Below are 25,936 nucleotides of genomic sequence, written 5' to 3' on the forward strand. Positions count from 1 at the left end.
CCTGACACACCCTTGCAACGTTTTGACCTGTGCTCACCGTTTACTCATCCCAAGAACGTTTCGCAATCTCTCTCTCTCTCTCTCTCTCTCTCTCTCTCTCTCTCTCTCTCTCTCTCTCTCTCTCTCTCTCTCTCTCTCTCTCTCTCTCTCTCTCTCTCTCTCTCTCTCTCTCTCTCTCTCTCTCTCTCTCTCTCTCAAATCTAATTTTCTCCAACTTTTTTTCATTCACCTCACTCACTTTCCCTTCCTCCTCCTCCTCCTCCCCCATCACCCACATGTTCTGTTCGTAAGACTTCCAACCACATTTAGGTTTTCCTTTTACCAACTAACCCTCAACCTCTCTCAGTTCACTATAGCTCCAAAAACTCATAAGGACTTAACCATTCTAGATTGCGTTGCCTACTCGCGCGCACACACACACACACACACACACACACACACACACACACACACACACACTGATGTCTGATTAAGGGCTCCTCCAACCCAATCCCTTGATTCTTTTCCAGCCGCCCCGCCACTCCGGCTTAGCGATCCAGAGCAGGGGTAGATCAGCTCGTGTGTGTGTGTGTGTGTGTGTGTGTGTGTGTGTGTGTGTGTGTGTGTGTGTGTGAGGGGGGTTCGGCAACTCCGTCATGTCACGTCACACAGACTGCAAAATCCACTCATTATCATTATCTTCCCCTCCAATGCACCAAATGTTCTTACTCCCTCTGCGTCAGTACTCCATCTCTCCGTACACGCATCTAACCCTTCCTTCTTTCCATTCACTCCTGTTGTTATTCAGAAAAGCATTATCATTAAGCATTATCATTAATATTTCAACGATTCCAACTAACTTTTCTCTCCGCCTCTTCTTGTTAAGTATAATAACCACTCTTTCTCTACCCATCTTTATTCTTCCCTTTTGAAACCTTTCCTTCCTACACCAGTTCCCAATCTGTTTCTTTATCATATACGTTCTCTACCGTTCGAATTTTTCCTTCCCAATCCCTATTATTATCAATTTTCTTTCTCATATTAAAATTTCTATCCATTTCTTACGTGTATACTTTCTCTTCCTTTCCATTTCTTCCCACTCCATCCCCCTCCACCTCCACCCACTCTTTCCCACATGAGACCGGCGAGCCAAAGGATCCTCCAGACTTCTATTTGTCCTCCAGCCTCTCTCGTCTCGCCGTCCTCGCCAAGCGCGTAATTACGACATTCTACACGGTCGGCCAAGGGCAATACATGATGCATCCCCTGCCGCTCCTGAACCCAAAGAAGTTGTGTTCAGGCCTCTCTCCTGTCTACATGTCTCCTTGCTCCCCTGCCTCTTATCCTGCCTTTCTCCCTCCCTGTCGCCTATTTCCACCTTGATACTTCTCTACCCCCCTACTTCTCTGCCTCCCTCCCTCCCTGCTTCCTGACATTCATGCCTCTCAACCCACCTGCCTTTCTGCCTTCCTCCCTCCCTGTCTCTATTTTTCGACTTGCCTTTTACTTCCCTACCTCCCCGCCTCCCATTCTCCCTGCTCCATTACGTTCAGCGCTCAACCCATCTGCCTGGCCCCATACTTTCTTTTGCCCTTGTTTCAGTGTGTTTCTGTCTCCCTGCTTCTGTACCCCAATTCCACCCAGCCTACGTGTTCTGTCCCAACTGGCTTCCTATGTTGAATCGGCAAGTTATTTCCAGCGGGCAGGGGGAGGAACAGAAGGGAGGTAAGGGGACGTAAATAGGGGAGATTAAGGTAGAGGGAGAGGGGATGCAGAGAGAAAGAGAGAGAGAGAGAGAGAGAGACGTCGGAGGGGAGTTCAGGGACGTAAAGAGAGAAATTTGTGTCGAAGTAGGGCAAACAGAGGAGCCAGAGGGATGCAGGGGGAACTAAAGAGGAGGGCGTTATGGTGGGGAAAGGGATAAAGGGAGAGAGGGAGCCACGCAGGGAAAGCCGGAGGGGCATAAAGGAGGATTAAATTAAAGGGTGACAGAGGGAGATGAAAGGAGGCAAAGAAGGGACGTTGATTGGCGTGGGAGTTATAGTAAGAGCAGAGGAAGACCTTGCAGTGCCACGGGTGTAATAACGCCTTCCAGTAAGCATGAGTGTGGGAAAGAGCTGGACATGGAAAGGGAGCTACAGAAAAGGTAAGGAGGTGGTGCATTAGAGCCCTTTTTCCTTCAGGGTGTGGATGTACGTGGATGGGAGGATGGGAAGCAGAGGTTGGGAGGTAGAGAAGTATCGAAGAGAGGCGAAAAGGGAAACAGATAGATAGGGAGGTAGATTAGTGTCGAGGCAAGGCGAAAAGGGGAAACGATGAGGGGAAGAAGCAGAGAGATAGGAAAGTAGGGAAGTATCTAGCCAAGGGAAAAAGGGAAACACGGAGGACGGAAGGCAGAGAGATAAGGAGGTAGAGAATTATTGAAGCAAGGCGAAAAAGGACAACAGGGAAGAAGGGAGGCAGAGAGATCAGGGAGGTAGAGAAGTACTGAGGCAAGGGGAAAAGGGAAACAGGGAGGGAGGAAGATAGGGAGGCAGGAAAAGAACAGGAGACGGATCTACTTAAAACAGGACGTAATTTAGTCCCTTTGATCTTGAGCTTGAGAGGAGGTGCTATGCCATTCCTTATAGCTCAGCCGAGAGGAGTAACACCATCTACTCCATTACATACTCAGCTGATAAAAGGTTACGCAATACGACCCTCTATATTCTGTCACTGAAAAATCCTCTACTATATACAATATCAAAGGAAAAGTTATGAAATACATGCTATCATATTTCCTGTAAGGGAGAGAACGTATACATGCAATTGGAATGAGGACGTAAAATTCAACTCCTCATATTTTCCGCCGAAGTGAATGGAATCGTATCCTTTATTAATACGTTCAGCTGCTGCGAGAAAGAAGAGAGTGACAGAAAGGATAAAGAGGAAAGATATTGAAAGAGAGAGGACACCAGAGAATGATGGATGTTGGAGAAGGTGTTGAGAAAAGACTCCCGTGAAGAGAATATGAAAGAAAAGTATAAAAAAGAGCAGATATTAAATGCGTAGGGCGTTGAAAGAGGCTGGACCGGGAGAGATCGAGGTGGTAAGCAATGATCGTCTCGTTGAAAGAAGCTGGACCGGAACAGATCGAGATGGTAAGCAATGATCGTCAACGTCAATAACACAGCATTTGGGTCTAAGCAGAGGCCGGCCGAGGGAGAGCGGATAACACTTAAAACAAAACGTAATAGGTCGAGAAGGTAATGCTAGAAAAAAAGTGTCGTGCAGGTAATGCTTGAAAGAAAACGAAACGGAGTGGTAAAAAAAAACATATCGTGAATTTTAAGCTCAAAAGAAAACGCAAAAAAAATGAGGGTAATGTTAAGAAAATTGGTCGTGAGGGCAATGCTCAAAGAAAACGGAGAAGGGGGGGGTAAAATAATTATTCTGAAGGTAATGCTTGAAAAGGCCAAAAATGGAGATGATGTTAAGAAAGAGTGTGGTGAGGGTGATGCTTAAAATAAAACGTGTCGAAGGTAATACATAAAAACGAACGAAAAATAAGGGTAAAGAAAAAATATAAAGAGGCGTTCGGGTACCGTTCAAAAAGAAAAAGTCGTAGTAAGCAAATCCTGAACACTATGGATGCAGAGAGAGGTCAGCAAAGGGATGGAGAACACGGCCTGAAAGCAGCATCCTGAAGGAACAAAAAAAAAAGAGGGTTCATGTTAAGTAAATGGTTCGTGAGGTTGATGTTTAAAAATAACCGTAATAAAGTAAATGCTAAAGAACAAGGGCGTAGAGAGAGGTCAGCAAAGGGTAGGAGAACACGGTCAGCACGCAGCATCCTCAAGGAGCTGAAAAAATAAGGATAATGTTAAAAAATGGGTCATGGGTGTGATGGTCGGAAAAAAAATCGTATTAAAACAAACGCAGGAGAATAAAGGAATGGAGAGGTCAGTACAGGACAAGAGAACACAGCCTCCTCAAGGACACTCCGCTGATTAAGTTAGGCGCCACCATTACCGCTTAATGATGCAGCAACGCGCCGCTCACGTGATGCGGGAGGGAATAATGCAGGACACGAAGAGCTCCTCTCTCTCCCTCTCCCTCTCTCTTTCTCTCTCTCTCTGCAGTCCTCGCCACCCGCCTCCCTCTCTCTCTCTCCCCCTTTCAAGAGCCCTCATCCACCCTCCCTCCCCACTCCCCCTCCCTGCCCAATAGCGTGTGCAGTTCATCAGCAGCCCGGCAGCCCACGTCCTGCATGGCGCTGCGCTGGGACCCACGCCCACTGAACCTTAGCCCTTTAGCATGACTCTCTGTGATGTTACGATGGTGCTGAAACTGCTCTTGTCACTACTACTACTACTACTACTACTACTACTACTACTACTACTTATACTACCACTACTACGCTCTCTGTGTCTTACTTCCTTGCTTTCAATATTTTTCCTGTTTTATGCGAATATCCACGCAATTTTCCTTTCTGCATTCATAAGATAATCCAATTAAGGTCACAGAAACTAAGAGACAGGGAGGCAAAGACACACGCACGCACGCACGCACACGTACACACACGCACACTGTTCCCTGACGCTTCACTGTATGTAGTCCTCAACCTAACGAACGACTCTCGCTTCTTTACACCCGCCTGCCAACCTGCTCCTCCTCCTCCTCCTCCTTAACCGCCCTCCTCCACCTCTCTTACTTTACTTACTGCTCTCTCTCTCTCTCTCTCTCTCTCTCTCTCTCTCTCTCTCTCTCTCTCTCTCTCTCTCTCTCTCTCTCTCTCTCTCTCTCTCTCTCTCTCTCTCTCTCTCTCTCTCTCTCTCTACTTTATTTCTTCCTTTTTCTCTTTCCTCCACCTCCTTTCTTTTTCTACCGTCTCCTCTTTCTCTATAAAATATTTCGCTCCTTCATCTTTAATATCCTTCATCTTTCTTTCTTCACACATTTGCCTCATCATCTTCCTCATCCTCCTCATCCTCTTCCTTTCCCCTTATTCACAAGAACTACAACAAGTGAGTAAAGCATCACATAAAATATACTACATCTCTGGCAAACTAAGTCTCTTTTTGGTGTTTACACACACACACACACACACACACACACACACACACACACACACACACACACACACACACACACACACACACACACACACACACACATGACCTGTCTCAATCTCGACATCAAGAATATCAAAGCTTTATCTGTGATCTCTCTCTCTCTCTCTCTCTCTCTCTCTCTCTCTCTCTCTCTCTCTCTCTCTCTCTCTCTCTCTCTCTCTCTCTCTCTCTCTCGACAACGCTACCTATGTTTGCTCGCATGTGATTTATGAGGCCAATAACCGGAGTTAGTTTGGGGTGTGAAAGCTCAACACGCAGTTTTATGAGAGCACGAATTAATTGCATGCATAGGCTGGCGGGAGGGTGGCTTGGCTGGTGGGCTAGCCGGTAGACTGGCTGGTGGACTGGCTAGGGTTGACTGGAAATTCATACCACCACTATCAACAGAAGCCGTGGGTTGCATAAATTAAATGAATTCTGTGAAGATTTCTCCTTTCTATCTGTCATCAGTTGGGGTTAGTGACCTGAATGCATTCCCGAGGATACCTTTGATGGCCTTCACATCTGACGCGGAAACTGATTAATTCACTGTTCATCTCGTAATTCTTCGTTTTACTTTTTGCTGCGCGTAGACATTACATGATTACGTTGCGTCTGTTTTATCTTGAGGTTTAATACTAAAGGAAATCGAGGACTCGGATGATGCAACGCTCTGCAACGTCTTTTAATTTCCTTCCACTTCGGTATGATGACTTTCTCGGGCTAACGACGATATTAAAGCTTTCCGTTTTATGTGTTGCCGGCATGCAGACTAAATTGAAAAAGAGAAAGGGGAGGAAAACATGGGATAGAATGGAGTGGCTATACTTAGGTGTGTGTGTGTGTGTGTGTGTGTGTGTGTGTGTGTGTGTGTGTGTGTGTGTGTGTGTGTGTGATATTGCTCGCACTCTCAGGTTGGCTGGAGTGTAGTGGATGAAGCGAGGGGCTACGATCTGCGAGCCTCAGTTTGTATGCCGATCACGTAATAAGTCAGCGAGAAAAGCATCGGTGTCCAACATATCAGATAATACGGCGGTATGCCCTAAACAACTAAGCACTCTAAAAATGTTTGATATCTTATACGGATAAGTACATATATACAATATGAATTCTTTACCAAGGAAGTCCATGACAGCAGCTCTCCACACATAATACATATGCATACAAAAAAAAAAGTACTCTACGGTTACGGCGTGCCATTTTTCAGTATCAGGGACGCCTAACGGAATTTGTAAATAAAAAGGGGATCGTTTAAAGTGATATCGTGTGAACACCGTACTTCCCCTTCACTCCCCCGAAAAAACGCTAAATAAAAAAATCGTTTAAAATATAAGGTCGTTCGAGGCGTCGTATTTTCTCTTTACTCCTACACGACACGAGATCTTGAAAAGGTCAAAAAGAGAGATCGTTTACTAGAGAAGAGAAAAAAAAGTTCCTAACATGCGTTTAGCAATTTGCATTTCATGAGGGGGTCGCAGCGCCGCGCCGCCCCCTCGCGCCAGCCTGCCATTAGTGCAGCCAAATGGAAGCTTTTATTCAATATACAAAGCGGTGACTGACGCCGCTGAAGCCTCGCTCGACTCACCGCCTTAAAATGTAGGTCATGACGAATGATTCTCCAGAGGGCAAAGAACTTTTGACTTTGTGAAGAATATCGTGATAAATGAATAACAAAAGAAAGGGAATCTTCATTGGGGGAAAAAGAAAGGAATGAAGAAAGGAAGGAAAGTGAGTAATTAAAGTAATAAATATTAATGATAATGATGATGACGATGACGATGATGACGATGACGATAATTTATAAAAAAATGTACTACTATTAGAGAGAGAGAGAGAGAGAGAGAGAGAGAGAGAGAGAGAGAGAGAGAGAGAGAGAGAGAGAGAGAGAGACATATATATATTATTACTACTATTACTATTTATAAGCAAAAAAACACGTACACGCGCACACGCACACGCACGCACCCCCACCCCACACATGGCCTCAGCACACCTGTAGCACCGGACAATTAGTGTGAGCCCAGCACAGAGCCACTCGCCGCCGCTCATCGTCTATTGTCGGAGCTTCGTAGTTGACCATCAATCAAATATTTTTTGTAACCTTTCGGAAAAACAAGAATGAAAAACAAAGATACAACGTTAGATCTACAAAGCCGGTGCTCCGTACAGGCATCGGTTATTATTTTATCAACATTAATACCAGATCCAATATATACAGCGTGCCATTTACCCGCTAAAATATTCAATAACCAAAATAATTCTTATATCAACAAACAGCTAATGAGAAAATAAATGATGACATACAAAACCCTAGTCGTCGTTCTGTAACCTATATACGTAAATACATATTCCTGAAACATCGGATACGTCCACTTACTGTCAATATTTATTTAGACTTTTATTTGATGTCGCAATGGGAGAAGAGTAATCCACCAACACACTCCTACACGCATAATAAATATACTTTAGGGTGATGGACGACGCGTTCGAACTCCCACGCTACCACTCGGATTTTCAGTCACCGCCGAGAAAAAAAAAATACTGATGATGATGTATAAATAGTATAATCCTCAAAGACAGTAAGCAATTGTACACAAAGTAATGTTCTCTTGATTATATTTCATTGTAGCTTATATCTGTCGATGCAGATTTATAGAGCAATATATACATTATCATATTGTTCATACGGACACACAAGGAAACACACACACACACACACACACACACACACACACACACACACATACACACATCCGAGAGAGAGAGAGAGAGAGAGAGAGAGAGAGAGAGAGAGAGAGAGAGAGAGAGAGAGAGAGAGAGAGAGAGAGAGAGAGAGAGAGAGAGAGAGAGAGAGAGAGAGAGAGAGAGAGAAAGTGTCTGATGTTTATGAAATCAGGAGGAAAAAGTTGGAGGTAAAAAGGCGCAATATTGAGCTAATTGCAATGCCCACTTCCATCCTCACTTCCCTCAGTATTCATCCCGCTGCCGCCACTCCGCAAGCCGCACCACCATTGCCAACCAACCCTCCCATCTTTAGTGACATCTCCCCCTTCTTATTCCTCTTCCTATCCACCCTCCTATTCATCTTACCCTTTTTCCAGTTTTCGTCCCTCTTAAATCATTCTATCCTCCCATTCTTCATTGTTTTTCTCATCTTCCTCTCCATTACCATTCCACTTGTTTCTCCCCGTGAATCATTCCACCATTTCCCATTACTCATTTTCAACACAACTGTTTAAGACGCCTCTTCCACACAGCGTTATTAGCCTTACTTTTGTCTCCTACTTCATCACCGCCCACTTTTCCTGTCATCGCAAATGTATCTTTATCTGCATTTTTCTCCTCCTCCTTCTCCTCCTCCTCCTTCACTGCCACATTCTCCTCTACCTCCTTGACCTCCTCCTCCAAATTACACCCCCTTACCTGCTGACTCATTGCTTTCCACTCTTCCATCCTTCCAATATCACGGGGAGCAAAAACTTGTAAAAAAAAAAAAAACGAGGAAGAAACAGAGCATATGAGTTTCTCACGTCTTTCACTAATAAGGGGTGTAACAGAAAGACGGGTACGTATGTGTGTGTGTGTGTGTGTGTGTGTGTGTGTGTGTGTGTGTGTGTGTGTGTGTGTGTGTGTGTGTGTGTGTGTGTGTGTGTGTGTGTGTGTGTGTGTGTGTGTTGATCACGTCTGCAAGCAGCTTGAGGAATACACCTACCAGAGCCTACCACACACGCGCGCGCACACACACACACACACACACACACACACACACACACACACACACACACACGAACCTCCTAATGAGACCTCCAACACACTAAACACTAATGCATGTGTACGGCTCGCCTGGTGGGTTACCCAACGTTTGTTTTAACATGGAACAGAAAACCAAAACCATTTTTCCCTCGTTTTCTTTGGACACTGAAAACTGGTCACCATTCTTTATCCCGTCAGCTGGATGACATGCCTTTTTTTAGTTAAGTTGACATTTTTCAAAGCAGATAATTCTTTTCCAGGGTCATCGAACTGCTCACGTTAGGAAAAAGCCGCGCAGTTTTCATATATTTCCTGGGCATGCTTTCATTAAAATGCAGACACAGTTTTTCTATAAAAGCTAATGTATCATAGAATATATCACTGTTTCACACACACTACAAACACGCATATTAGACAATGTATCTCTTCTGGACAAATAATTTGGATAATGAATGAAGTGCATATTTCCATGATATTGCATTTCCTCAAAAAATGAATAGCATTTTATTCCGCAAGTGAAAGACCAACATTATTTAAAACGAACAGTTTTTATTCTCAAAATAATTAAGGCAAGTTTCGATATACTAAGACCAATGACAACATTCTATCTCAAAAAATTACAATAAGCAGAGGTCCATGTTTTCATAAGATTCTCAAACTAACAAACTATTCCCTGTCAAATACTAGGAAGACGATTCAGGTCATAAGGTACATGTACACTCTGCCTGAAAACGCATTTTTTTCTAACTAGATGGTGAAGCATCACACTTTATAGTAATGAAGGCTTAAAAAATTCAAAACACAAGAATACTTACAAAAAAGCTGAAATATTTTTAGCTATAAAAACTTGTTACTTATAAAAAAGACTAATCAGCCATTTCTAATATCTAAATATATCAACCAATAACAATTTTTCAATAGACAGCATCACAAATTTGCGGAATAAAGATTTTACAGTAATTCCATCACATTCATAAACAAACACTTCAGGCATGCAGACACACAGACGACGGGGATGAGCCGCCAGCCAAGGTTCCGTTATGCAGATTTAACATCAAAGAAAATCTAAACCAATTGAAAAACGTGTTCGAAATCTGTTTTTCAGTAAATTCTGCTTTTAATGGACCGTGTGGCAGTGGTGGTAATGGTGTGTGTGTGTGTGTGTGTGTGTGTGTGTGTGTGATATAGATAGACAGACAGACAGACAGACACAGACAAACAGACAGACAGACACAGACAGACACACACAAACAGACAGACAGAGACAGACAGACAAACACAGACGGACAAACAAACAGACAGACAAACAGACAGACAGACAGACAGACGTAGACATACACACAGAGAGAGAGACCCTTTAAATATCCTCCGTGAACACCTGTAAAAATTAACTCATTAAGAAAGTGATAATGTTTCGAGACTGAAGTGGAGGAGGAGGAGGAGGAGGAGGAAAATTACACAGACAGCATAAGGAGAAAAACTATAAATAAAAAGATGAGAAAATGAAAACGGAAGAGTAATGGAAACAAAAAGAAAGCGACTAAAAATGCGAAGAGAGAAATGAAGCAAGAAAAGGAAGAGGAAGAAGGAGGAGGATGAAGATTAGGATGTGAATGAGGATAAAGACGAGGTATAGGAGGAGGAGGAGGAGGAGTAAGAGGAGGGCGATATAAAACCCCACCTATGCATAACACACACACACACACACACACACACACACACACACACACACACACCTGAGGGTATCACGCGTGGAGAGGCAGGGCGGTGCATTAGGCCGTGTTAATTAGGAAGAACTCCACTCCGCCGAATGAAGTGGAAAGTGGACAATGCTCTTTTACAACGTGTGGATAAAAAAAAGAATTTGAATATGGGAAAAAGGGGAGACAGACAGAGAGAGAGAGAGAGAGAGAGAGAGAGAGAGAGAGAGAGAGAGAGAGAGAGAGAGAGAGAGAGAGAGAGAGAGAGAGAGAGAGAAAATGGAAGGGTACGGGTAAAGAATTGAGCCCCCCACCCCCACCCCCCTCCCCATGTCGGGTTAGGATAAGCAGGTAAAATTCTTGTCGGCTTGAAACGGTATTATCTTTTTTCGAGTCCGTCAACGCGTTCACTGGATCCTACATTAAAGATAGGACGGCAAAAAAAATACACTTTTAACTAGGTACTTCATTTTTATTATAATGTTAAATACATAATGAAGTCGCTCAAGCTTTGTCAGGCAAACTTTTTTTATGCTGCATTAAAATCTACTGAATTCGACTGCACTAAAGCGATTACTGAGTCTGACAAAAGGCAAAAAATTATTGTTTATGATTGTGTGAATTATGACACGCCACAGAGGTGAGTAAAAAGCTGGACATCCGCACAACGCACGCCTCAACAGGTGTTAGTTACAATGTTCTCTGCTATTTTGTGATAAGGACCACAAACTAGTACAACAGTCCATATGTACGAGTTGATAACGAAAACGTCTTCCATTGATTTGTGCTTGAAGTCAATATATTTCTGGTGAATCCCTTTCCTGTTGCTTTTGGACCTCTTGTCAGTATTATACCGTTTTTTGCTGATAATACTGCAACAGCTTCTGATGCTGTTGCTGCTAAGGTTGCTGCTCTTGCTGGTGGTGAGTCTGGTGCTGATGCTGATGCTCTTAGTGCTGCTGCTGCTTTTACTGCCGGCGCACCTTCTGTTCATGCCGCCGCCGCCGCCGTCAACACTTTTTACCGTTGCCGTAAATGTCACCAGAGGTGCGAGAACACACCATTAACTTACAACTAGTCAGCTAAAACGTTGAAAATGTAGGACTTACTTAGTGACGCAAGTGAGAAAATTTCATCACAGCAGAATAATGACACAATGCACGTGTTCACGCAAGCGATGTGTAGGAAAAGTACACTGAGGCTGTGAACTCCCAAATGAGCCTGTGCGTCTCTGAATGCGGTGCGAGGAACTGTTGGCCAACCTGTGAATTCATGGCCCATGATAAAACATGTTTGAAGCGAGGGAGGCAGGACGAGGGTTGAGGAAGGAGAGCAGAGCAGAGGCGAGGAGAGCATGCAGATTAAAGGTAATTAAAGAATCCCCCTCGAGCTAGGTAGCTAAGACCATATAGTTCTGTTAGGGTTACGAGGGAACGCTACCTCTTACCGAAAAGCCGCCGTGAGCTGGAACTGAACTCGCTGCCTCTCTGTCCTCTGCCATGCACCATACACAGCACAGCCTCACAGCTCCCCAAACGCTCACCTGGAAAATAAAGTGGACTGTCAAAAACGAATAGCACGGAAAGCCAAGACTAACACCAATCAATTATTTTCTACATGCATCAAAACAAGAAAGAGGGGAAAAACTACTGTTGTCGTGACAGACGAGACCAGTGCGCTAATCCAGGACAGTAGACACATGGCAGGGATCCAAAACAGGAACTTCACGTCGACATTCACGGTCAAGATCACGGAGAGCATCCCTGAAGCCAAACCCGACACGACAGGACTAAACCAGTCACGTGCAATGCAGAGGTCAGGAGAGGAGAGCAGATCAGATTAGGATAGGGCAGAGACGTGCATAGCAGAGAGCGAGGAACTGGCAAGATAGTTCGGGACAGGGGACAGAATAGGACAAAAGAGATAACATGGCAGAGAAAAATGGGACAAGAAAAAGGTCCAAAGAAAGAAGGAAGACGAAAGAAGCGAGAAGAGAGAAGGAAAAGAGAGGGAAGAGAAGAAGGAGGAAGGAGGCAGAGGAGTAGGAGGAGGAAAAGGAGGAGGAGGAGGAGGAGGAGAAGAAGGAAAAGCAAAAGGAGGAAGAAGAAGCAAAAGAAGAGCTAGAGATGGAGGAAGAGAAAGAGGAGTAAGAGGAAGAAGAGGAGGAGACGAAGAGGAGTTCATTAAGAGAGAGTGCCCGGGACATTTTTTTCCTCCTCCCTCGCTACCTAATGTATGGAAGCGCGAGTCTGAAAACGGGACTGCCAGGTTGGTTCCAATAACATTACGACGCGCCGACGAAATTATTCCTCGCGAGGCCTCGATACGGACGAGATTATTGACGGTGCAACAGGACGAGTACGAAGATAAAGGGGCGAGGACACGGACGAGGAGAAGGATGAGGAGACGATGAACACACGATGAATAGGACGTGAAAGTGGGGCTAGAAGGGAACATGCAGAGGGGAAAGAAGGAAACGTACGAACAGTTACAGGAATATTGAAGAAAGAAAACCGGGATTAAGAGAGAGAAACTGAGGGAAAAGGAGACTGAAGAATGAGAACATGCTTAGAACAAAAACGGAGGAGGGCAAAAGATAGCACAAAATTAAAGGAGGATAAAAAGGCAGAGGAGGAGGATAAGAATGAAAAGAAAGGAAAATACGAGAGCGGGTGGAAAACGTGGGGAAAAAGAAAAGACCAAGAATAATGCACGGAAAGGAAAAAAGCACAATGATGACGATGATTAAAATTATGATGAATGCAGGATTTTACTCACTTTAAGCCTTCTTTCCCCGCTCCCGGATGAGCCCTTAAAAAATAATGGTGCTAAAACCTTACTGCTTAGGGCACTGCCGGACCAAATGCCCAAAACACACACACACACACACACACACACACACACACACACACACACACACACACACACACACACACACTAGGTCAGCAGATCACGTAACACCATTTTTTCTTTTCAACTTTCCAGTGTACCTTCCAAGTTGTCTCCCTCTCACCCCTTCAAATCCTCCTCTCACGACTTTCACCCTCCTTTCTATTCCTTCTCTTCTTTCCATTCCCCTTCCGTTTCTTATTATTACTCAGGTCTTTCTCGTTATTCCTCTCCCTGACATGTTTCTCTATTCCTGTCCTTTCCTTCCTCGAGCATCCGTCACCCTTTGACCTCATCACTAACTTATTACCGATGTTGCTTCCCCGCCGTCACCCCTCCAGGCAGCCGCTTCAACGTGTTTCTTCGTCTCTCCCAGCAGGTGTGGGCGTGGCGGGGTGTGGCGTGGCCGTGTGTGGGCGTGGGCGCCGCCTGCTCCTCACCATGGCCGTCAACGTCCTCATGCCCCTCCTCATCCCCCTCGGCGAGCAGATCACAAATGGTACGTGTGTGTGTGTGTGTGTGTGTGTGTGTGTGTGTGTGTGTGTGTGTGTGTGTGGAGTGGGGGCCGGGAGGGAGTGCACGTGAACAGGGTCATTTTCCATAAAAAATTGGAATTCAAACATTTGACAAAAAATGTTGAAAACACTTTGGCGTTTCACTTTTTTTCATTATGGTGTAGCAATCAGTGGACGATTTGGTGCCGCTGCTGCTCCTGCCGTTTGTTTGTTTTTTTGTTACCATTTTTTTTCCAATTGTTTCATTTTTGAAGACTACGACGATGATACTGATATAATTGGTGGTGATGAATGATTGGGATGCTGGTGGCGATGCAAATACAAAACCAATGGAGCGACAGGGAATGCAGAACGCTTCAATGTGTCTGACGGGATGAGAAAGACAAGAGAAGTAACAAGTAGAAAGCAAAGGATAGAGAAAAAGATTGATAAGTAGGAAGATAACTGGTAGCTCAAGAAGACGATGGTAAAGGAGGAGTACAGAACAAAAGCTGATACGCGGATGAGGGAAGAGAGAAAGAGAAGGGAAGAAATGGCAAAACGGACGAAAAGGAAGAAGTGAGACAAGGGAAGAAAAGGAAGTACGAATGCATTAAAGAGGAGGGAGGAAGAAAGGAGAACACTGGGGAAAGGGTGTCAAGAGAGAAGCGGTAACAGAAAACCACTTTACTGAATCCCTTAAACCCCGCCATAAAGATACAACCCCTCCCCCCCCCCCCCACACACACAGGCACACGTACACACACACACACACACACACACACAAGCACACATACACACAAGCACACGCAGGACAGAATTTGTGCATGGGTCGGGTAAGCTGTGTTATTAAAGGTGTTTTCCCATTGTGCTGCAGGCGTGGGGTGCAGAGAGGTGCGGGACTGGGTTAAGAAATGGGGAAGGGAGGATGTGGTCGTGGTGGAAGGAATGGGTGAGGTAGAAAGTGCGGCCCAGCGTTGAGAGAGATGATGGCTTAGGAGGTTAAAGGAGTGAGAGCGAGTGAGCCGAGATGAAGGGGTAAAATAGGCATGGAAAGTAAAGAGTAGGTGGAGAAGGTGTGAGCTAAATGTTATTGAGAAGAACAGATGCAGGAGGAGGGATGACTTACGAGGAACGAGTGAGAGATGGGGAAGGAGGAGAGAGGTGGTTAGGCGTTCTGTATCGTCTATACCTGCTCTTCCCTCTCCCAAATGTTATCCATGTACAAGGGCATCCTGTGTGTATTGGGAGGGGGGGTTTAAAACACATCTCTCCTTCTCTTACAGACGGTTTTCTACCCTTTAAATTCCTCCACAATGTTGTCCCTCTTTTAATGATCTATCGAGATTTCCATTATGACTGAACTTCTTAACTTGATAACTGCATCCCTCCACCCCTCCCACGGCCCCGCTGCACACGACTTTTCATTTCAGTCATTCCGTATGATATTTCCTTGTGCAAGAGTTGACCCGTATTTTCATTTTTCATCCCTTTGTAAATCTAGAAAAGCCTTCCCTTGTCTGTATCTCCTCCTGCCTAAAACTTCACGTGATTCAAGAGGAGCATCAAGACCTCTGCAATCGAAATTGACATTATCTTCTGACCAGTCAAACTATTTTTTTTAATGAAGTAGAGCTTACCAGGCTTTTCTGTGCATTGCCTTTTTAGCCCTTAAGCTTCTTCCGTTACTAAAAGAAAAAAACAGAAAAGAGGATAGGCGTAATAACTGGACAAGGCACAAGGTAGGAAGGTAGGAGATAAGAGAATAGGGCCCAGGCAGAAAAAAAACAAATGAGGAACAAAAGGGAGAGAGAAGCCAGATTGCAAAATAAAGGAGACGAAGAGGAAAATAAAACAGAAGGGGAGGAAGGTGGTGTGGGTGAGGGAATAGCCCGGGGAAAGGGAAAGATGGGACGAGGGGACGAAAAATGAGAGGACAATGAGAGGAAAGACAAGTCAGGCTGTAGAATAAAACGGACGTGCAGGAAAATAAAGAATGAAAATGTTGATAAACGGGGAGGATGATGGAAGGGGAGATGGTCCAGGGGGTAGAGCGAAGAGTAATGAGGTTGCAGAGAGGGAGAGTAAAGAAGAATGGTGAGAGGAGCAAAAGGATATGACAGACTGGTGGGTTTTGGCTGAAATGATAAACGCCGACGTCAACACGAAAAGAATATGCAGGCATTTTACATGAGATGGGGTATTATGTAGCAACCGTTGTAATAATATTCTCTCTCTCTCTCTCTCTCTCTCTCTCTCTCTCTCTCTCTCTCTCTCTCTCTCTCTCTCTTTGTGTATATGTATGCGTGCGTGCGTGCGTGCGTGTTATGCACCAAGGTCTGATGACACGGTACACTCGAGATCACCATCCAGGACACTCCTCGAATGAGCTTTCAGAGGAACTGATGTAAGGGTTCGACAGAAGCAGCTTCACATCACCCCCCCCCCCCCTCTGTTCCCATATATATATATCGAGAGAGAGAGAGAGAGAGAGAGAGAGAGAGAGAGAGAGAGAGAGAGAGAGAGAGAGAGAGAGAGAGAGAGAGAGAAAGAGAGAGAGAGAGAGAGAGGCGGGAGCGAGGAATTAGGAAGAGAAAAATGTAAACAAATGAGGCATCATAACCAAGCGAGGTATTTGTTAAAGGCCACCTGATGTGGGAGAATATTTTATTTGAGCCTCGGGAAGCTACACATTTTTCACTGCTCCGTTCGGTTGTCCAGGAATTATTTAAAGGTGCCAGCGTTGTACATGTTCAGAATCAAGTCACGCGCGCGGTACTGCCAGCGGATATTCAGTATTTACAGTTTCCATATTCTTCGTTCAGTTTATAATATGACACAAGATATCTGATCATATGGCATAAATTTCCAAGCATCATATCCAATATTTCGCAGATCAGTATCATTTATCCGTTCACTAATACTACCTTCACGTTGTCCAGAAACAAATAAAAAGAAATCCTATATTTTGATCTTTGTGACCACATCGGCATTGGTTTATATTGAGGGTGCGGGCTGCCTGTTGGTGGAGCGAGTGAGATACGGAGTGATGCCAACTGGATTGTTTATTCAAGCCAAACGCCGGCAGACTACAGAATCAAAAGACGATGAAACACTAAAGAGTATGTAGGCTGATGCCACAGCCAGGATCCATATTGAGCAGCAAAACATACTGGCAACTGCAAATAGGCACTTAGCGTACGCACAGGAGTCTCGACAATTCAACGTGAATTGTCATTCACTAATTGTTCCAGGTGTAAAAGGATAATACTGTCCGGAGAGTTTCAGTCCTTCTCGCAACACAGACTTAGTGTTTCCTTAACGAGCCCGGCAAACAATTATTGCAGAAACACAACTTCAAAGGATTCCGTCGATACACGACTGATAGCATAATTGTGGTTGTGGTGCTGCTGCAGCGGTTTTTTGACGGCAGTAACAGCAAAGTAACAGCAGCAACAGCAACAGCAGCAGGAGGCGCCGCTGCCGCCGCCGCCACCGCCGCCGCCGCCGCCGCAACAGCAGCAGCAGCAGGTACAACTAACCCGACAGGTAATTCAGGCCACGCGGCCACGCCGCCGCCGCCAGGTGCACTATGAATCACCGTTTTATTCATATTAGCGGTGTTGTCCGCGGAATTACCGCCAAACATGCACTGTTTGGCATAGCACTTTGCGTAAAATATGTTTAAATCTGAATAATGAAGGAATGTTTTACGTGACATGAACAAGTCTAGTATTTTAAACATATTTGGTGAATTTTAACGGTGATTTATTTACAAGATACTTTTAAGTATTTTTTTACTTTTATATTCTAAGTAGGCTACATTTGCGATGCTTGTGTGATAATTAGTCATTTTTGTATACTGACAAGTAAATATTTACGTAATCAGGAGACTGATTAAAACAATGTAAGAGTTTTTCTTCTTTTGCATGAAAATATTTCATTCATTTATTTCCATACGTTGTACAAGACCCTAGCTTGATATTTGTTAACGTCTTCGTACACTTCATGTATGCGTAGGAGCAATGCAACGAAACGAATAAAATGAGAAGTAAAAAATTTAAATTCCTTGCCCGAGATGCAAGAATAAAAGTTTGTCATCCATATTAAGGGGAAGGAGGTGGCTGAGTCGACAGAGTGACGGCGCCGCGTTCAGGAGGACGCGAGTTCAATCCCCGCCCGGTGCCACCAAGCTGGGATTTTTCAGCCGCCGCCGAGTGGCTTAAAACTACCCACATGCTGTCCATAAGACCACCTATCAACCCGGACTCTAGATTCTAGGATTAAAGATGAGCTCCGGGAGGGCAGCATGAGCCAATGCAAGATGGCGCCACTATAAACACTCGCCTGCGCCAGAACGGGCTGAGCCGACCATCAGGGGAAAGGATGGGGCGACCATCAGGCCCCACTGAAGAAGGAGGCCTTGGACCATATCCCCCACTGGGAAGAAGCCTTGGGCCGACCACAGGCCCCCACCAAGAAGGCCCACCACGCAAGAGGCCAAGACGTAAAAAAAAAAAAAAAAAAAAAAAATAAAAAAATAAACATTCCTTTAACCCGTATGTACAAATATTAAAATACATAACTGAAAAAGAAGCTCTCAACTGGATAGCCTGTAACGGCGAGCAAACTGAATGAAAACGTAAGAAAATGACTGCGATATGATTTTTTGTAATCCCTTTACCTTTGCAGTCACTATAGCAGAAAAGTCTACGGTCTTAAGTAATCACAATTAAATACTTACACTATGAAACCACCGAAGCCAAACACCACCACTGAGATCATCACCATCACCACAAGCACCAACCGTCACCAGCCTCCACACCGCCGCCAAGTCACCTCTGATGAACCTCTCAGCATTACAGCAATGGCAGAGGAACAAGCTTTCACGAACATCAAAAAATATACCAATGGAAGCACAAAGGACAAAGCAGAGAAAAAAAAATATACGAAATGCAAAGAAAATTAACTGTATGAGCAGAAAACTATCGTGACTTTGACCACTATTAACAGAGAGTCAATTAAAGCATAAAAAAGCAAAGCAGATAAAAGCGGATTAAAAAAACAGCAAAATAAAAAACTCAAAAGCAAGAATCGAAAAAAAGTTAAAAAGAAAACGAACAGTTAATCGAGAACCAATCGACGCACAAAAAAAGAGCAATAAAGCAACGAAAGAAATGAACGGAAAAATGATAGAACGTCCGTAACCTTGACCTGTGCCCATCCGTAGTGGAGTAACAGGGGCACAAAGCGTAAAACAATGATAATCTAATACCATAACGAGGACCACGTGCCAGGGAAAGCCGTGACCTTGACCTCTGTAGGAAGGAAGGGAAACAGGAAGAGAAAGGAGCAAAAAACAATGAAAAGTAGCGATGAAAAATATGGAAAAGAAAATGTACGCATGCTTGAGAGGGAGGTGGTGGTAGGTAGGAATGTGGAAAAAAGAGAAACACGCAAAAAGAGCAGAAACAATGAAAAATAGCAATGAGGTATAAGATAAAGAACACAGCAATGAGTGATGAGTGGCTGTAGGTAAGAATAGAGGTCAGAATAAACAAAACAAAAATCATGAAACAAATCTAAAGAGTTTAAAAAAAGGATATAAATTAGAATAAATTCGAAATAACCTAACCTTGACCGTCACAGAAAGAGAGAGACAAGATATGTGAAAAAAATATCTAATAATCACAAAATAAAAGAAGGCAATCATTATAGACCGTCAAAGGACAGTCATGGAAATAGACAACACAGGTAAAAAAAATAAAAAAAAATAAAAAAAAAGCTTACAAAATCATAGCAAAATAAAACACTCCTTAAAGAGCAGAAAGAGCCTTGAGTGACCTTGACCGCCATGGGAAAGGGAGGCAGTCAAGGTCAGGGTGACAGATAAGCTGGATCTACACCTCGCGCCGGCCGTCAATAATCGCCGTCTGAGGTTTTAATGCGAGCTGCGGAAAGATTTTGTTCGAGATTTGCTGATCAGGGACCCTCTATCGGCGTGATTTATTTCTTCTGCAGTCTCCGTCTCTCTCTCTCTCTCTCTCTCTCTCTCTCTCTCTCTCTCTCTCTCTCTCTCTCTCTCTCTCTCTCTCTCTCTCTCTCTCTCTGTTTCTCTGTCTGTGTCTCTGTTTGTGCTTCTGTCTCTGTCTCTGTCTGTCTATCTCTGCCTATCTCTGTCTCTATCTGTCTGTCTCCCTGTGTCTCTGTCTGCCTCTGTCTGTGCATCTCTCTCTCTCTCTCTCTCTCTCTCTCTCTCTCTCACCAATTTCCTGAGTAACCACCGGACACAGGACCCTCAAAAATCACTTACTCGGCAACAGTTTTGAGTTAGTCCGGACCACCGCTCTCCACACTATTTCCTCGCCGCGAATTAATGGCCGCCTAAACGGAGGTAGAAATGTGCCTCTCAGCGCGTGATGTTCAACGTGCGTGGCTTCACCTGCTATTTTGAGAGTGAAATTTGGTGTGTGATTATTTGCCCGAGATATCACACAATATTAAACCCCGTATGAGTCGGTTATGTTTGAGGATGCACAAAGGTTAAACAATAAATAAATTAGTTTTCAAAAATTCAGGCGTCACGTGTCTGCTTTTTGTGTTTAAATTCAGTTCATCATTAAGTTTGGAGACGGAATTATATGCTTTACAATATAATACCATTGCTGCAGCATCAGAGGCGAAATAATAATCATGATTCTAGTAACAATGACAACACTAATCCTAATATAAACCCACCGACAAGAAAAAGCTAATTACGTTTGCTAACACATCACACAATGAGCAAAACTTACGTAATTATCAGCCAACAAATCTTTCCCTTATTTTCGCTTCATCATCATCCTCTGTCCCACCCACCCCCCCGCAACCTTTCATCCCGCCGGGCTAATCACGCTGTCAGACCTCAGCTAATTTCCCGTCCATTCTCAGAGGCCACGAGGGCAAAACTGAATAAAATGGGAAGATTCCTTTAATGTGTTTATCCTACTTTGTGTGTGTGTGTGTGTGTGTGTGTGTGTGTGTGTGTGTGTGTGTGTGTGTGTGTGTGTAAACAGTATTTTCAGTTCATACAGTTTATATCGCTTGTAATTGTTGTTTACACGAAGGAGCATGTGGTGGGCTGTCACATGCTCTACCTTCACAAATGCTCCAACTCGTTATTTCTATAAAAACAAGTATGTATCAAATTCACTTTTCTAGGTAGACTATATTTACATTTATCATACTTATTGTGGAAAAGCCTCATTAATATTTATAAACTCTGTTGACTTAAAATATCAGTTGAAGGTATCAGTAAAAATCATTAAAGGATAAGTAAAATAAGAATTCACTACCCGTTCAAAAAACACTAATTAATCAACTATGTGGAAAGAAATTCATTGATCTTTTCATATGTAAATGTCAGTTGTCCAGCTCTGAAAGGCTCTTACTTTCAAAACAGCTGCTTTAAGTCGACCGGTGTTCTCCAGTACTTATCATAATCACATTTAACGACTGATGAATCTTTTTGATGATCAAAATACTTTTTTTTTTTTCAGACGCGTAATATTTTTATTCATACAAATACAAGGGAAAATGTTGATCCGTTCTTTTATATGCGGCATATTTTTTTATGGGCATTATCTTTATACAGATCTTTTCTGCTGCTTTTCAGGCAAGTCTAGATTATTTACTTTAATTTTCTCGAATAATCACGATATAATTATGCCCAAACATTAATTGTATTCGCTAAAAAAGCAGATTATATGTATCCTTTAATTTCATATAATATCACAATATGTGTTGATCCTCAGATGCTGAAAAAGGTTTCTTAATCAACCTCGTGAAACCGATATTTTGTCTTAATGGAGGCACTTAATAGTTTGGCTAAGTCCACCCTAAGACCTGCTGCATATACAAAGCCATGATCACGTGTAAACTATAATGAAAGAGATGCTTGCAGTACATTATGCATTGTTGTTTAAGTGAAGAATGGCAATATTATTTAAATGCAAAGGTTTGACATAATCTAGCAGATCCTACAAATTAATCAACTTTGCCGTCCTATAAATGAAAATCCTCCAACGTTTTCCCTCAATTTTCCAATACACCAATTTTATACCAATAGAGCTGCAATTAATGTGGCTAAGATCTCCTTAACAAGTGATCTCTATTGAAACGGTTTTTCTCGCATGAAGCCGAATTCAGTCAATCTTTAATTAAATGAAGACTGAATACCGAACTCAAGTTACCGGTGTACCACTCTTATATTCACGGCACTGCTAAGGTATCGCTAGCCCCACCCTAATAGCCGGTGTATATCCCTGTTGAAAGGCCCGTCAGATACTCGATCCCGGCCAGATCCTCTTCTTCATGCCGGATTTAGCCAGGAATCTATAATCTCGGGATCGGGTGATGGATCGGCTTAAAATTCCATTTCGAATACTACCTGTGATAGTTTACCTGACATGAAGCTCAAATTTAGGCTTCCAATTAGTTTCAAGACCGAAATAATAGATGGATCTAAACCACACATCATCTGGGCTGGAAAGGGTTTTTATTTGCGGTGTCCAGTGTCGGTTTTACTTAACCCCTTTCTTCTCTGCATTAGCTGTCTGTTTTATGTACTTAATGGGAATTAATTTTTCACCAAAAATAAAATATATATGTGAAGCAGACAGGACGACTTCAATGTTTCAATATCGACATTTTACGTATCAGTCATGTAATTTTACTTATATTTATTATTAGTCCAACTTCTTCATCTGATACGCAGCTTCCTACGGCAATATTTATCCACCATCTTCATTCTTCTGTCCTTTTCACTGGAAAATACTGGGAATGGCTTCATCTGTCTTTCCTCCTTCATACAACTTGACGCTTTCAAAAAGGGTCAATCACGACAACTCTCCAAACTAAACTATGCTCTAGTGGAACTCCTCCTGTCCTCTTTTTGCAGGAGTGTTTTGCAGGCTTCTTATGACCAAACTGGTACATTTTTTTAAAGACAGCAGCTATTACGAATATTCAAAGATGAAAACTCGCTATTAACTTTTTGAAGCCTTTCTTCATCTACCAATAAGTATGCATTCAGATCGTCTGAGGATAATCAATCTAAGAAAAATATTAGTCCAGTTCTTCGACACAACACTCGAATACGTGCTTGAAAATAATTCGTCCTGCCTCAGCGAGTTCACTTTCAGGGATTTACAAACTAAACGGAATGAAATGTCACGACGCTCAACCGAGACATCCAATCGTCAAGTTTTATCCGTCTACTGTATTTTGTGTAATGAAATAACGATAAATTATAGTTAATAAATAAAACTTTCACCCACTCACTCCGCTGCCTCCTCTCCTTCCCGCCATCCTTCCGTCCACTCTTTCACTACCTCTCTCTACCTAATCAAATGTCCCCTCGCCCTCCCTCTCTTCCTTCCTCAATAAACTCACTCTCCCTCACTACTTCCTATTCTCCCTACTTTCCTTCCTTTCTTGCTTCACTCCCTTCCTCCCACCCATCCACCCTCCCTCCCTCCCTCAGTCACTCAGTTCTTTACTTCCCTTTCATCTTCTCGTCTTCCTTCCCCCTTTCCTTCAGAGAACCACCTTCAACCACCTGGCGCACGAAGATAAGAAAACGAAAGATAACCAAAAGATGCGGGGGAAAAACTATATTAGAGAGAGCGAGAGGGAACGAGAGAGAAAGAAAAAGATAGCAGATTGGATGGGCAAATCGCGTAGGGCAGGGCCAGCATTTTGAGGAGAGAGTTGGCTCGGTTGGCAAATGAAAAAGAATAAGTATAAAAACGAGAAACTTTTAAGACGACAGCGGAAAGGAGCAGAGATAGGAGGGAATCGAAAAGAGGAGGAGGAAGAGGACGCGGAGGAGAAGGAAGAAATAAACTAGATAAAGAAAAAATAATTATGATGAGGATTGTAATAGTGGATAATGATGATGAAAGCAGAAACAAACCAAAAGAAAGGAGAAAGAGATAACTAGTGTGAGATATGATGACAGAATACTCGGAGCTTGGGAGTGAGTAAGGCGAAGTCAAGACCAGAGGAAGAGAAAGAAGGAGAGAGAGGAAGAGGAGGAGAGAGGGAGAGGGAGGGAGTAGATGATGAGCGTAGCGGCTGCTCAACTCAAAACACTCTCACAACGTCAACAGCCTCCTTGGAACGCACTAATGAACGCGCCTCAAAGGATCACATTCATCGGCGGCGTCCCGTGAATGGCGAATTAGTATGCAAGAAGGAGTTAAGAAGGAAGGACGGAAGGACGGACGGAAAAAGACCACAAGAAAACAGTCGGCAATCACGCGAGAACCGGCTATTACTCACCATCTGCTGCCCCATTCATATACTCATCCACACTCCATTTAAAACTCTCACCTACTATTTCATTTTATGTCCTCCTTTCACTCCGTCTGACAGCATCCACCTCTCCCTCCTCCCACAGTGACACATCTCGGTGGGCGCGGCGGCCTCACCTTCGCCCACCCTTTGATGGAGGTTTTCGTGAAGGAGAACACGGCGCCGGTCCTCCTCCTCACCCTCCACGCCTCCTCCAACACGACAGGTGGGTGTGTTGATGTATCCTGGTGTGGTAGTGATGATGGTAATGATGAATGAGCGGTGATATTAGGGTGGTAATGCTGGTGGTGTTGCGATCATACGGTGGTTGTAAGTGGTGATGATTCTGGGACACTGGAAGGAGTAATCGTAGTAGTAGTAGTAGTAGTAGTAGTAGTAGTAGTAGTAGTGCTGGTAATGGTAGTAGTAGTAGTTGTAGCAGTGGTTGAAACTCCAATCAAACAACACTTTTCCTCATCCTCCCTCCCTCCCTCCCTCCTTCCCTCCCTCCCTCCTCCCTCTTCCACCCTACAATTCCTCTATCCATCTTTCCTTCCTTCCTACCTTCAGACCTTCTTTCTTTTCTTCCTTCCTTAATTCCTTCGTTCCCTCCTTCCGACCTTCCTTCCTTCCTTCCTTCCTTTCTTCCTTCCTTCCTTCCTTCCTTCCTCCTCTCGCTCCTTCTCTCCTTCCTTTCTTCTTTCCTTCCATCCTACCCTCCTTCCTTCCTTTCCTTCCTTCCTTTCTTCCTTCCTTCCTTCCTACTTTCCTTCCTTTCGTCCTCCCTTTCTTCCTTCCGACCTTCCTTCCTTCTCTCGCTCCTTCCCTTCCTCCTTCCTTCCTTCCTTTCTTCTTACCTTCTTCCTTCCTTCCCTCCCTCCTTCCTTTCCCCCGCTCCTTCGCTCCAGCCACCCATTCACTCCCCCATCACACACCCGGACACACCAACACACACCGGCACAACTTTTCTTACCACTAACTTTCCCGGGAGAAAAGTTTTGCTCATGGCCCGGGAAATTCGCAGGAAATCTCGAGACTAGAACAAACCCGCGGGGGATAGTTTCCACGTGGAGGAGAAAGGCGGGGAAGGAGGAGGAGGAGATAGAGCGACCAAAGGGAGATAAGATGTAGGCCGCAAGGGATTGGAGAGCGGCAGGAAAAGAAGGCGGGAGGGAGGAAGGAGGGGATGAAGGAGGTCTGGCAATACAAGCAAGTAAGAAAACAAATAGAGAGACGGAATGGCAAGTGAAGTAAAGCTTAATCAGGCCACAAACTTATACAGCTAATACAACACCTAACAATACAGGTGAGATAGGTGTAACATCCCACGCGTCTGTGTAGTAAAAGAGAAAGAGGATTGGGTGAGAGGGAAGGACTAGAACCAGGGGCCTTGACTGTGGGAGGAAGATAAGGAAGAAAAGAGGGAGAAGGAAACCAAACTATATAGTCATGTTACAGCACCAGGGTTGAGCCGTCGTGTGTGTGTGTGTGTGTGTGTGTGTGTGTGTGTAGTAGTAGTAGTAGTAGTAGTAGTAGTAGTAGTAATGGTGGTGGTGGTGGTGGTGGTAGTCGTAGTCATAGTAGTATTATAGTAGTAACAGGAATGAAGGGGAATAGTCAGCTGTTACGTCATCTCACACTTATCTATCTTTTTACCTCCCTACCTAGACGTATAAACAAAAAACATATATAA

General features: G+C 43.8%; 1 protein-coding gene across 2 annotated transcripts in view; it reads left to right on the forward strand.

Moving 5' to 3' along the window:
- Positions 1-13,795: 13,795 nt before the first annotated feature.
- Positions 13,796-25,936, forward strand: part of LOC126996438 (putative neural-cadherin 2) — a 67,927-nt gene continuing 55,786 nt past the window's right edge. For both annotated transcript variants that reach the window (XM_050856868.1, XM_050856869.1), the window contains exons 1-2: positions 13,796-13,913; positions 24,350-24,469. In XM_050856868.1, the coding sequence (XP_050712825.1) occupies positions 13,856-13,913; positions 24,350-24,469 (178 nt within the window). In that variant the 5' untranslated portion in view covers positions 13,796-13,855. The remainder of the gene's footprint in view (positions 13,914-24,349; positions 24,470-25,936) is intronic.

This window comes from Eriocheir sinensis, chromosome 10 (assembly GCF_024679095.1).
Source record: "Eriocheir sinensis breed Jianghai 21 chromosome 10, ASM2467909v1, whole genome shotgun sequence".
In the NCBI taxonomy this organism is placed as follows: Eukaryota; Metazoa; Arthropoda; class Malacostraca; order Decapoda; family Varunidae; genus Eriocheir; species Eriocheir sinensis.